The sequence below is a fragment of the Triturus cristatus genome, chromosome 6 (assembly GCF_964204655.1).
Source record: "Triturus cristatus chromosome 6, aTriCri1.1, whole genome shotgun sequence".
In the NCBI taxonomy this organism is placed as follows: domain Eukaryota; kingdom Metazoa; phylum Chordata; class Amphibia; order Caudata; family Salamandridae; genus Triturus; species Triturus cristatus.
Genome location: NC_140589.1, coordinates 1,478,158,481 through 1,478,173,096, shown reverse-complemented (window position 1 = coordinate 1,478,173,096; position 14,616 = coordinate 1,478,158,481). Strand labels below are relative to the sequence as shown.

At 42.9% G+C, this 14,616-nt stretch overlaps 1 protein-coding gene across 2 annotated transcripts in view; it reads right to left on the bottom strand.

Annotated features, from left to right (window-relative positions):
• Window positions 1-14,616, bottom strand: part of ERLEC1 (endoplasmic reticulum lectin 1) — a 256,106-nt gene that overhangs the window by 26,144 nt on the left and 215,346 nt on the right. For both annotated transcript variants that reach the window (XM_085612592.1, XM_085612593.1), the window contains 2 exons: window positions 8,577-8,654; window positions 5,447-5,522 (listed from right to left, as the gene is read on the bottom strand). In XM_085612592.1, the coding sequence (XP_085468718.1) occupies window positions 5,447-5,522; window positions 8,577-8,654 (154 nt within the window). The remainder of the gene's footprint in view (window positions 1-5,446; window positions 5,523-8,576; window positions 8,655-14,616) is intronic.

The window sequence follows — 14,616 nt, the reverse complement described above, 5'->3', positions numbered from 1 at the left end:
TTATCAGGAGGGGGAGTGTCGCCTGTACCCTGTGAGTTTGCCCGCTTGCGTGCATTAGTTACCACAAGGTAATCCAAGGGGATCTGACCTTTAATATAAATTGGGTCATTAGGAGCTGCCTTGTATTTTTTATCCACCTTGGGGTTGAGAACCCTGGCTCTGACTGGGTCCTTAAAGACTTCTGGGGCGTGCTTTAACAAGCCTTTTAAGATTGGCAGGGTGCATGCTGATTTTTGCGAGGGTGCAAAGGTTTCTAGCAAAACTTCTTCATCTAAGGGGTCGGAGTGTAAGGGGACCCCCATGGTATTGGGTAGCTCTAGTGATAAGTTGCGCGAACCCAGTGTTGTCATCTGGCGGCGACAGCTTAGATGGATAGACATCTGGGTCATTATGTGGGTCGGGGTCTGTATTGTAGTCTTCCAAAGGGTCTATGTTATGTGGGATGGTATGTGAATCTTCATTATCATCCCCTGTGGATCTGTCTCCCCACCCATGTCATTGTCAGCGTCTGATGTCTGAGGGGATTAACTGGACCAGGAGAAGGAGGTGGGGAAGTGTTAGTACCCATGTCCTGTTTCTCGGGAGGTATTGGAGGCTCCTCTGAAGTGTCCAGTTTCCTCTTTTTTGGAGGTTTGGCGACTAGTTTGCCCGTGGTCGGATCAATGAGCAAAGTTTTTTGTTTTGGGTCTGAAAAATCAGGTGTAGGCTGTGTGGGCAAAATGTCTTTCTTCGGTGCTGAAGATTTCGGGTCCGAGCCTTCTTTGGAAGGAGTCTGTGAGCTTTCAGTGGGGTATTAGACTCTTTAGGGCTTTCCTGTTCCGAGGCTTTTTTCGACTCCTACGACTTTTTGGAGTCCGAAGCCTTTTTCGGCTCCGAAGATTTCTTCAGATCAGAGTCTTTGGTGTGCTTCGACACTGACAGCTTAGACTTCGAGGCTGTCTTCGGCATCGACAAAGAATCTTTGCCTTGTGGCTTCGGTGCCGGGGAGGACTTCCTGGTGCCGGAATGGGGTTGACTCAAGCCCGAGTCGGATGGCTTATGTTTTGGGCTTATTGCCGGGCCAGAGTGCGGGGCTTCTGAAGTATGTTGGCGGTGTCGACCCGAGCCGGAGGGTGAATGCGTTACCGGGTGTAGTAGAGTAGGGTCTGCTTCCTATGGTCACCCCCACTTTTTGCTTTTGCTTCACTGGTTTTCGACTTTGATGTGGCTGTGGGCCTGCTAATCAGACCCACAGCCCAGCTGTTCTCTCTCTAAATTCACTATGCACCTTAGGTGCATAACCCAATTGGTAAGGATCACCTTTTTGGACCCTGTACAGTGTACCTTAGGTACCCAGGGCATAGGTGTACCCTAGGCCTACCAGGGGCTGCAGCATGTATTATGAACCCCTGGCTGGCCTCCCATCATGACACAACTGGCTGATCACTCAGCTGGGGCAAGGTCGTGTAATCACCCCTTGCTTAGGTATAGTATTCCTATACCTGCCTTATATATAGACACATGGGTACCTTTCAGTCACTCCTATGGCAGGCCTCAACAATCCTGAAGGCAGAGTGCTTGGTAACATGTGAGATGGTGCTCTAGCATGAGCTGAGCCTGTCTGCAGCTTTCGGAACCATGTCCTTATAGCTGTTCTATGATATAGCCTACCATATACTCTTAAAGTGCCTTATAATCTTAAACGGTTATGGTAACTATGGTTTGGCTTTATCAAACATGTTGTGTAAGGTGTCTAACACTTTGGAATACTACCCCCACACCATTTCTGGCGATGAGGTTAGTATTCCTCCCTTCTAGAGGGAGAAGACATGTTGAAGACCTACTACCCGGTTAAAGTTAACCAGAGCCCCAGCATCACAAAATGGATGCTGCTGCCACAGACACAAGTCTGACCTCCTGCTGCTGGGAGTCCTTCCAGCGAGGGAGGCTTGGACAATAGGTTTCCTGCCTTGGGAGGTGCTAGCACCACCCTAGACAGGACTTAGTGTAATGGGGCAGGGAGGGATGAAAGAAACAAGACACTGCCTGGGGCACACAAGGTGTCCCATGCATAGTCCGGTTCAAACCGGTGCTGGGGCACTCCAGCCCCAGTCCTGGCGCGAAACTGGACAAAGGGAAGGGGGTGTAACCACCCCCTCCCTGGTCCCACCCATAGGAGGGACCTAGCAGATAACCCAGCCCCCCAGATTAGTATAAGAGTGGGAGCTGAGTCCCTAGGACTTTGGATTATCCTGAAAAACTGCAACTTGAACAGAAACTCTGGACCTTCGACATTCGACTACGGAAGAAGACTGAAGAATCTCCCTTGTGGCCAAGGAGTGACCACCCTGTGCAAACAGGCACCACCAAGCGACCTGCTGTTTGCTTTGCCCAAGTTCTACGAGGAACCGACTGCAGAACCCGACCAGCGCCTTGACTTCCAGACTTCTCCGACCCTGATCCACATCCACAGCAAAGCTGAGATCCGTGGAGGCGACGAGAGACGTGGGACCGGCTACCTGGGAAAATTGGCTACTAGCTTCCAGCGCAGCTTCTGAGGCATCCTCGAAGTTGTGCTCTGGGGATTGAGAAGCCCCAGCCCCGAGCACCATCTGCACCAAAGATCAGCCCTCCACACTCCACGAGTTCTGCGTGGGGCCCTTCTGCATTTCCCTGCTCGACGCATCTGTCCGGTTACTGGCCCGTTGGCTAGTAGCCTCAGTGACGACGAACTCTTAACTTTCCACCACTGGTTTGGCTCCTCCAGACTGGCCCTTGCTTCCCTGCAAAAGAGAAGCACCTCAGGCCTTCCTGGTCTGCAACAGAAGCGAAGCCTTCATCCTGCGTGGGTTGCGCTTGCCAAGGCTTGTTGGGTTCGAACTCGACAACGACGCCGCCAACAGCAAGAGCCCTCATGGGACAGTTCGCCTCCTGGTTCTGGTCGTCCTCGACGCCTCCTGGTACCCGTGGCTGCTGCGACAAGCTTCACCTCTTCACCTGCATCTTCACGACATCACCTGGTTCCTTCCCTGCTCCTGGCTGGTGACCTAGACTCTGTCCCCTCTGCTTGCAGATACCCTCCTTCTTGATTCCAACCTTGGAATCCACCGGACACTCTTCACTGACTGCCTGTCAGTCAGTACCTTTTCTTCAGGCATCCATAGGAGTCGACGACGAAACCCGACGCAAGTTCACACCTATGCACCCGCAGCCCGTGGGCTTGGTAAACTGAGTACTCCGGTGCTCACAAGGGTATTGACTATCCTAGGGTCTAGTTTCCAAGTCTCTAACTCCTAGCTCTTTCCAAAGTGTCCTAAAACTCTTTATGTCTAAACATCACTATTTCTATCGACTTTAACGCATTACGCGTGAGTGTTTCAACTCTGCACCTGAATCCCGTGGGCCTCCCACTGCCTAGTAACTGGTAGTATAGTGTAGCCCCAGCGATTCCCTAGGCCTAGGCCTAACCTGTGTTCGTGACAGTGGTTCTTATACCACTTACTTAGTATATGGTTTGCGTGGCCCCTAGGGCCTAACTGTATTACTTACCTGTGTGACTTAGGTATGCTTGAATAAGACTGTGTTGTACTTACCTCGAATCTCATAAAGAGTGCTGAGGGTATTTTGACTAGAATAAATACATTCTATTTTCATATATATCTGTTGTGGTGTCCTTTCATTTGGTATTCAAGGGATTATATATGGTATCACAGCTGGCTTCACATGCCATACAGAGTTTAGCCTAAGACTGCTCTTGTCCATGCTACCACTAGGATAGCTGGTCTATAAGGTTGACTTTACAACCAATCACCATAAGGGTTGTTTGGACTGATACAAGGTGTACACTATAACTAGTGACATCATAGATCAGGCCAACTTCTCACACCTGGGCCTTTGGTTTATTTTCTGGGAGAGTGGTTTCGGTACTCACAGCCCGCTGAGCCAGGTGACTGTCTCCTCTTCGGCGTCGGAGACGTCTTCTTCATCACCCAATTGTTCCGGCTGTAGTTCGGGATCTGTCCTGAAGACGTCCGGAATCGAGCTGCTTCCGCGAGACATTTCGTGCCGTCGAGCCCGACGATCACAGCTGGTTTTCTTCGACCTGAAAGATGTACAGGCCTTGCAGTTCTTATCTTCATGCTCCGGGGAGAGGCAGAGATTGCACACCTCGTGCAAGTCTGTGTGTGGGAACTTAGCACCACACCCAGGGCATTTTTTGAAAGGAGTCCTTTCCATTGACTGCAGGTGTGGCCGGCGCGGAGAGGCCCAACGGCCCGCGTCGAAGATGGTCGAGAAGTTTGTTTTGAAGATGTGCGTCGAAAAGGAAAACGCGATCGAGACAATACCGTCGAGTGGACAGAATTGCACGTCGAAGGGGGATTCAAAACCAATATCGACCCGGAGTGCAGCAATGTACATCCGAACCCGATGGCGGAAAAAAACTATCTAAGAATGGAGTCGATGCCCATGCGCACTATCGTCCTAGGGAGGAGTCACCTACCTCGTGACTACAAAGACTTCTTTCAAGACAAAAACAAACTGCAAACATCCGAGCCCAACCATGGCGATCTATGCACAAGTATACGATCTGCAGCTCATATGCCTCTAACCAAGACTTTCCTGAGTAAAGAAAAGGGAATAGTGTTCCACAGCCTAGTATTGGCAGCAAAGAAAGCCCTGTTACTCACACTAAGAGCATTTATGGCCTGGAACCACAGGTCTGCTGCGTTTGTGTCTTTTAGGGGTCTGCTTACAGCATCCCAGTTGAACTTTACTGCTAGGAATTCCGATATATGTACTGGGAAAGGGCTGGTCTATGGCGTTATGTACAATGGGAAGGGCTTTGAAAACTCATTTTTTTTACAGTCCAGCAGCCAGTGGAGCGATCTTATTGGAGTAGGAATGTGATCCAATTTTCCCAAGATTGTGATTAAACACTTGGCTGCTACACTTTGACTAAGCTGTATTTGCACAGGACTGCCTCTGGGGCTCCCAGCTAAATACAGTTGCTGTAGTCAAGCCGAGAGTGCCACTCGGTAGAAGAGGTGTTCTTACATTTAGGAATGAAAAAAGGTCAGATATAAGACTACATAAATTAATGATACTCCTCGTCTCAGTTCCGAACTCTGCTCAGTTAAGGGCTGCTCATAACCTTTCTCTGCCATGGGAGGAGGCAGAACCATAATTTGCACCAATTTCTCCCAGTCCATGGCCTTCAGCGTGGGGAATATAGATCACCAGAGATCTATCCCACATCACCCAAGAATTGCAAAAGTCTTTAGGAGACCATGGTATGGTGCAGACGAGAGCCCTCATGTGAAGCTTGGGAATTTAAGCCAAAGTGAAAAAAAAACACAGGAGACACTTGGGGTTTCCTCTGCTCGAGGTATGAGGCCGATGAGGAGACAGAGTCAGACACCGTCCAGACTAGGTTCATACAAATACCATATACATAAGTTGTACCTACCCCAAGAATGTATTGGCAGCTGTGAGGCTCAAGCATATACACAGTGACTGCGTGAGGAGAATCTGATTCTTTGCACCTAAAACAAGACATTTATGATTAGTTTTGAAACATGGGAACACTTAAAAGATGGGGCTATTATTCATAATAAAATGTAAAGCACCTTAGTAAGGTTTTCTTCTGCTACAGTAAATTCTTCACTAAGCTCCACATCCACTCCATTCCTAACATGAAGAATCAGCATCACTTTGCAAATGGTAAAATTGTGCAAAAAAATAAATAAATCACCAAACTTGCGTACAGCTAGAGGCCAAACACCCCTACATACTTTTTGTGCCTCACCAGCAGGCTCTTTATTCAACAGCAATCCAAAAAGTAGGTATAACAGAAGTGAGGGTATCATTCACGTGAGAACTCCACAGGTTAATGTGCTATATTCATAATCCTCATGAGTGAGACATGGAAAACAATCCAAAATATATCCACATATATTTGTTAGAATACCTCACACTTCCAACAGAAGCTTGAATCCAGCGTAGACCACACGACACAGACTAGAGGCAGAATAGTTTCTTCATTTCTTCCTCATTTTGAGGCTCAGCGATGTCCATAAAAAGAACTTGCAAGAAGCGGATGTCTGTTAAATCACAACAGACCGTTGAGGATTTCACTGTTGAGACCGGTATAACATCCCATCCTCGTCACCAGTGTTTCAAAGGTGAAGGTATCAATACTCAGGAGACAGGAGATCCAAAGTAAAAGGAAGTTTGTTTCTTGAAGGTGTCATCCAACTGTTGCCCAGTCTCTCTCTGTTCCTCAGCCTTCCCTCCCTACAGTCTAAATGCCCTAACAACATTCTATATTCCAACTAACTAGCATATCATATTACACAAGGTAGAACGCTAAATGAACCAGAGCTATTGGGATGGTGGGTTGTTATGAATGCTAGGTGTTTAGGAATAAGAATTCGCTTTTCTGATTATGTTTTCCAGCACTTTTTTAGGACTCCGAGAACTTATGGCTCTATGAAAGTTATGAAAGTTTTGAGAGCCAGAGTGGTGAGAAAGAATTTAACTATGGAACAATTGTCTCTTACCGGTAGCAATGATTAATGTGAGCAGCATGACTTGCATGCTTTGTGATGTAAACTTGTCAGTGTTGATATTTCTTTGATGTGTAAAAAGTATTGGTTAATTAATGCCCAATTGACACATTGTGGTGATTCATAGGCTTATGTTTTTAAACAGCTGCTACATTTTGTTTAGCCCTCACACGAGAGTATGGTTTTCTCAGATCTACATTTCTTTTTTTAGAGGTTTATTTGTGCAATTCCCTAATGCACTGTGACATTGCTTAAGGGTTTGTGACAGTTTCTTAATCAAGATAAACTTTAAGTAGCCATAATGGTGTCCTGCACCTGGATTCTGGCATTAAGACATTATCCTATCATAGATCCTAATAATCTAAATGGACAATTTTTGGTTTACAAAAACTACACTTATGTGCAAGGCTTTTGTGTTTTGCCTGCTAAGGGCAGTGAAAGGAAAAGAGGGATGTGCAGCACCTCAAATTCTTGGATATTAGAGAAATGCCTGTTACAGAGAAGGTTAAAAAGAAAAGGACAAACTGATGCTGGTTGTACAGGGTATGCCTTTGGGAAAGATCCCAGGCCAAATGGGGTTCCCTTTTGAGTACATTAGACTAGGTCCTCCCCTATTGGTGCTGTTCCAAGAAGCGATACAGAAATAGAACTTGCCCTCAAACATTCATGGTGCCACGGTGATGGTAATCCCCAAGCCTAACAAACTGTGGAGAGCTGTGCCTCATACAGGTCAGTCTCCCTGATAAACGTAGAGGCTAAAGGGATGTTGAAGACTCTGGCATATAGACTGGTGAAGAAGGTACGAACAGTGGTTAAAATGGACCATACAGGCTCATGCCAGCAAGAGGTACATAACACTCTATCCAAAAGCTTAACACAGTGCTGGTATACTTAAGAGGGGGGAACCAATGTCACATACAATTGGGTTTTGAAAAAGCTTTCGACTCAATTGAGTGACCCTGGAAGGACATAGTGTTAACAGCAGTGTGTGGTGAATACAGGGACCAAATACAAAAAGCAGCTATGCATAATTTAGAAAAAGGCATATGGCTTACGAGTGCAACAGTTGTAGCCTTAATTATTAGAAGTTTCATCAACTGAAAATGGTATTTATTATTGTGAGATAATCTATCTCAAATTGTTTGGTTTTGATGCAGCATAATTAACACTTTTCAGAGAACCTTCCAGAACTAGACTTCCCAATGAAATGAACAGCTGAAAAAAGTAGACATTACTATTTGAAAATCAAAAATAACTTTAGAAAAGTGGAATTCCAAATGAAAATATCCGGGCAATAACACACAAGAGCAAATGAGCCACCAAACGATAAGACCTGAAATTTCCAAGAGATGCAGTAAGAGGCTTTGGAAGAAAACAATTACATTTACACCTTAGTGAAAATTAATACTGTGGATCAATAACATTTACTAATACAGTCTTTGGATCACAATTCGGAAGCGGTTATATAATAAGAGATGATCCACTGAACATGGAAAAAAAATTGGATGTCACAGGCTCAAGTGGTATCTTTAGGGAGATACATTATTTCCTGCATTGATGTTTACGTGGATCCACACCCATCCCTGAAATAGCACCTGGTGGGAGAAATGTTGGACACTTTCCCAACGCAAGCGGACACCTCTACTTATTTTTAAATGGGAATTTTAGGTGCATAAACATACAAAACAAATGTGTGTACTCTATACAATCACTGATATAATCATACTTTAGATAATTTATTAATTTCTATTTGCAATAACGATGTATCTACTGAATAGACAGTGAAATATAAAAAAAATTCTTCAGGTGTTTGCTTTGTGTTTACATTCTCATGAACATAAAGTATAATAAAGCATAATCATGTTAGTGAACAGTGGGTACCTTTTAAAACTCTTGAACGATTAGTGAGACTTTCACACTAGGAACTGATATTCATACACATACACAACTCTCAGGTAATACATAATGCTTAAATAATTGCGGTTTCCACTCAAATGCATGCATTAAAAAAAACTTGAGTAATCAACTTACTTTAGTTTCACAATTACTTGTCTTGGCTTTTCATTCAAGTCACAAACATCTCCATTCCCATAGAAATGAGAAACCATTCTGTCAAAAGAGTTTTAAAAAATAAAACGTGACTCAGATCTAATAATCACATTTTTAACTCAATTTAATACCTACAGAAAAGAAAAGTAATGGCCCAGAAAAAGCTTAAAGAATATATAGTTTCAAATTGAAGGATCAAACTATAAATAGGATTTGTTGCATAGGATTATTTTTTTTCAAATTGAACAGACATTTTTATTATTACTGATGTGCAGACAATTATTTCATTTGTTTGACTTTTTGCATCACATGTATATTAAAAAAAAAAAATCTGATGTCCTTCAAATGTTCATCCTGCATCAGTACTCCAGTACTGGCAGTCACTCAAACCACAGACATATTAGGAAGAGGGAGCTACCTTAGATAACGGCTGTTTGAAATCTTTCTACGAAACACTGAATGCATTTATATGGGCCACCTACAAATGTAAAATGGGTAACAAAAATTATTATGCTTAACTTCTCTGGCATTGTTCCTGAAAAACACTATCTTCCCTCAGTTTCACCCTCTTTAGAAATTGTGATTCATGAGGACATCAACCTGATGCTTTCAATCACTGCCGTACATTTTATTGCAATATACTCCCATTGTTCACTAATACTGTAAGCACCGCCTGGCAGGTAATACAGTTTCAGCTAAAACACAGTCTCATGCCAAAATTCCAGCAGGTCGCAATGCAATTTAAACAAAAGGTAGGAATAAATTTGTTTAAGGCAGTCATAGTTGGCATTATTTATTTCCTGGTAGGTAGCTATGTCTCCAGGGGACAGATTGATGAGGTGGTTAGGAGTCCCTCCATCAGCGTATTTGGAAGCATTGTTGCAGGGATACTGCTTAGTAACAGAACTATGCCTCGGATCACGAGACGTCAGCATGTAGGGACTCCGTCTCCATACCACATCAGATCCAGACTAACTCATAGTGCTTTATCTTCCCTCCTAACCTTCCTGAGAGATAGATAAATTAGCACCCCAGAACAACACTCGAAACTCTCTCAGGAGTCGCGGTAACATGTAGTCAGTCACCTTTCATTCTTTCAATCACACATGTCCACAATAAAAGGAAAGAGACACGAAGAGAGCTTACAATATTTATTGAAACTAACGTGTTCTATTATGAAAAAACTGTGCTGCAATTAGGAGACATATGCAAGCCAATAATGTGATTAGCACAATTAATAAACTGTATACAATGAAAAGTCCTGTAGCAAATGACAATTCAGCCTAAGCCACCTTTACTATGAAAGCACAGTATTATACTAAAGATCTCTGGGATTAGAGCCAAGCTTCATACCTGAGATTCATAATCAGTTTGTCTACATCTCAGGCGTGCAGCCCTTTCATCTAAGGGCCTTTTCTCTGCAAGCCTCGTTGTGCTCGGTTTTTAAAACGGCAAGTCTTGGCTTATATGATAAGACTTGTTCTAGTCAAAAACAGTAGCTCAATCCCTCTATTATATCTAAGTTAGTGTCTGACCACAGAGAAACACAGGGCACAATGTTGTTTGGCCTTGCACGATGTACAGGCAAAAGTCCAGCAGAAAAGCTAAATAAAACATGTGCAGGGTGTTTAGAAAATAACAGTATGGCACAAAAACAATTGTGTTACTGCATAACGTGTGCAAATCAAAAGCTGCTAACTACATTTGTCGTTAAGGGTAACAGAAGGAAAAACTACAGTGGGCCCTGTAGGGGACTCACAACAACATATGCCTCATGACTAGATACGTTACTGCTGTTATCCAACATCTTGTTAAAGCATGCTGTCTAAGAAGCCAGGCTCAGATAGTGACTCGGATAGCATCAGCATCCTTCAAAATAATTAGCAGAGAGGTGATAGGATCTCTAATTAGTAAGTCAAGATGACAACACATGGAATCTGGTTTGCAAGCTATTGTCCATTTAGCAGTCAGAGAAGGAGTGACCAATATTTCGTATTTTACCTCCAAAACAAACATTAAGCTGCTTGCAGAACATTTGTGATGAATTAGAAAGGAAACGCAACCTTCAGCCGTCTGATGAAATTAGTTGAATCTAAGTTTCTGATTCGTTTTTAGTATTCATCATCACCATCATCATCATCAAAGATCTTTATTCTGTCCAATGTAAGACCATAAAAACACATTTTAAAACACACAAAAACAATTAACTCATGTTATGTTATAAAAGGTTTTATAGCACGCTCAATTACTCGAGAGTATCCTGGCGTGAAACACATATTAATACAATCATAGAATCAGATAATAGTATTCACATCTAAAATCCAGCAACCAGCATGTTATTTCATGATGCATATTTTTTCTTTAAATAAGTGCCTGATTAATAAAGTTTGAAACTGGAAAACAAATTGAGGGGGACTCAAGCCGTTGTAGAAAGATCAAACCCTCTTGGTGTGTTTTAAATCATCTCCCATTAAGGATAGGATGTAGGAACCGTAGTCTGGGAAACGAATAGAGTGTGCAAAATAGCATACAGTGCTTCCAAGATTGGCAGGAGACCCCATCACAGGGACAGTTTGGCAAAGAGGCAAACCAGGATCCTGTTTCAGGAAAGGCACCTAAATAATAAATAATGTTAACTCTAAATCGAGACAAATAAAACCTGTGTTTTGGTGCCTTTATCAATAATAAGTAGGGCTCCATACCATTGCTAGTTGAAAGTGGTATATAGGATTGAACCATTGCCATATCAAGAACTTTCCTAAGTCGCTAGTTTTCTTTATGCTCTAAATATTTTTCCTTAATTTGTGTCTTAGTGTGGGAACTAGTTTGTAGTTTTATAAATTTCATTATCCCAGTACTCTTATTTCACAGTAACTACAGCATTTTTATTTTCTTTAATGCGGATTAGATATTCATTCTTGTGGATATTATTCCCCCTCCCACCACCCCCGCTTTCATTTAGTCTCTGCACTGTGAGTATTTTGGCTTTAATTAGTTGAGTTTGGGGAATACCAAGGTACTTTATGAGGATGGGCCTCAGGTTATCAGAGGCAGAACATTGGTCCAAAAAGGTTTTCATTGACGAAGAAAAGAGATTAAAGCCTTCTCATAGGAGAGCGTATTATTCAGAACACACTTACAATATGTGAAAATAGCCTTGAAATTGCTTCTCCTGGATCAGAGTTTGAGACGGATTCACAATGACAATGTTGGAGTGAAATTCTGTAGAGGCAACATCAGGAAGGTGAAAGAAAGAAATATGAAATGGAAATCTGAGGAAAACAGGACTCTATACTTTAATTTGAAAACTGTCTAGAACATGACCTTTGATAAGCGCCGAGCCATGTGGAACCCTTGATGATGTCAAGGTTTGCCAGTCCTAGGAACAAGATGCCTGAATGGCGGTTTGAAGGATCCTCCAACCATGTATGGAAGTCACCAAGAATTGTCAGAAAAAAATAGAATGTGGCTAGGTGGAGGACAGCAAGCTCAAAAAAACATTTTCTGTTTCTGTTGCTTTGCCAAAAACGTTGCTTATACATCTATGACATGACTGGAATGTGGCAGGCAGAACCATTGGAGGGTTGTGGAGGGGAGATTATGTTTCTGGCACCTGTTAGGTCAGTTTCTGATCGCATTTCTTTTTAAGATGCTTTTTCTGGTCTATAAAGGTCATCATGGCCTAGCGTCTCGGTATCTGTGCTTTAACATAAAATCTCAGTCATCAAATACAGCTCCATCTCCATGCAGGCCTCTGAGACATCTCCCCAGATATAATCCATCTATAAAAGAACAACACTGCTTTTCCTAACAAGACTTAAACTCTTGAACCTTTCAACATCAAATGTTCTTCCAAACTAACAAGCTTTGGGAAAAGTGTTTTCCGCATGGTTATAGGCAGACTAGAAGACCTGTGAAAAGAGACTCTTTGAGGATGCTTTATAAATGCAGCTAAACAGTCACTGGCTACATTTAACAAAAACGTGTATTTGTAAGTTAGACCGCTTACTCCAAAAGCTCCTTTCAAGTCAACAAAAGGGTAACAGAATCCCATTCTCCCTTTTGATACGTTGTCAAAGCATCATTATGAAGCACTGAGCTACTGTACAACCTTTGCGGAAAACCACTTACTTTCCAGGTAAAAGACACTTTTCATGAATGCATTATCAATCTTGTTAACTTATGCAAAAACTTTCCCCAGTACACCTAGAAGAGATATCTGCTAATTATGAAACTAGGCTAGTCTTTGGATTCTTTTTAATAGATGGGGATTATTGCATTCACTTATCTGGAATATCACTTAGAATATACTTGTATAAGCAAATAATCACAATCGCCACCCTCTACCACTCCCATCATGGAACAAGCTTTAACTCTAAAGCGGCTATGCCTCCTAGACAGTGCATCCTTAACTTGAGTCTTTTAATAGATTTACTGATTCTCTAGATTACTTATCAAAACGAAGTGCATTTGGCACTTTTGTTCATGGTTAGCTCTTATCTCCTCCTACTGTTAGGCAGTTTCAATTGCCTTTAGATACTAGCAACGAGCAGGTTCTTTTGTCTCTGTGCACAATTGCCTCCAGAGTTTCACACCACTGGTCTGTACTGTGGTGATGCGCCAGATTATAAATTGATTTGTATTGCCTTGCTTAGCCTTTTCTGCTTGTTCAAGTTGCTGTTAAATACACAAGAGTAATCTTTGAACCTGTCAGCAGATTAAGCAATTTACATTAAGTCACGTAATGGCATGTTACCAAATCTCCTGAAAGCCCATATTCAAAAGTGCACATCACCAAATGTTTGTTCTGGTCACAGTATTCGCAACATCCTCTATCGCAGTGACTAACTATCTGTATTTTAAATGCTACTCACTAGATTAAGTATGCAGAAATATCGGCTTACTGTGCCAGTGGAACAGACCTGTACCCAAATGATAAGCCCTAATCAGGGCGAAACTGGTCTTGGGCTGCTTGTGTTCCAGTTAAAGGAGGGCCTGGCAGTTTGGGCTGGACTGTTCTACTGAGGCAGGGTCAAGACGGATTTGCATGTGGCTGTATCCAAAATGAAATGGCATGATGAGCAAAAGAATGATGGGTTGGGATGCTACCCCAAGCGATTGCCACTGGTTAGACAAAATCTGAAATTTATTAGGTGCCTTCTCTTCTGAGGAATATCAATGATCACAGTCTTCTGCATACCTCCTCAATGTTCCATATGCAGGGTTTCTACTGAGCTACTGATTCATTATCACTGCGTCAGACACTTTGCTAAGGAAATTATTTCATAGCCTAAGGCTAACTCCACTGAACCGATCTCATCTTCCAGCTGGCTTGAAGAACAAGAAAAACGTATAAAGGCATGAGACAAAAAAAGCAAATTGGCTTAATCCGAGCAAGTAGATAAGACAGTGTGACTGTCTGTATGAAATGCATCATTCTCTGTGTAGGAAGGTGGATATCTGACTATGGTTACCCCCAACTTTTTGCCTAGTGTCTAGCTGGTTTTTCGACTTAGTTGGCCTGAGATCCTGCCATTCAGGGTCTCAGGCTGTCTGCTCTCTCTTTAAAAATGGACTCCATGTACCCTAGGTACATAACCAATTGGTAAGGATCACCTTATTGGACCCTGTACAGTGTACCCTAGGTACCCAGGGCATAGGTGTACCCTAGGCCTACCAGGGGCTGCAGCATGTATTATGCCACCCCTGGCCTGGCCTTCCATTTTGACACAACTGGCTGATCACTCAGCTGGGGCAAGGTCGTGTAATCACCCCTTGCTTAGATATAGTATATCTATATCTACCTTATATATAGACACATGTGTACCTATCAGCCACTCCTATGGCAGGCCTTAACAATCCTGGAGGCAGAGTGCTTGGTAACATGTGAGATGGTGCTCTAGCATGAGCTGAGCCTGTCTGCAGCTTTCGGAACCATGTCCTTATAGCTGTTCTATGATATAGCCTACCATATACTCTTAAAGTGCCTTATAATCTTAAACGGTTATGGTAACTATGGTTT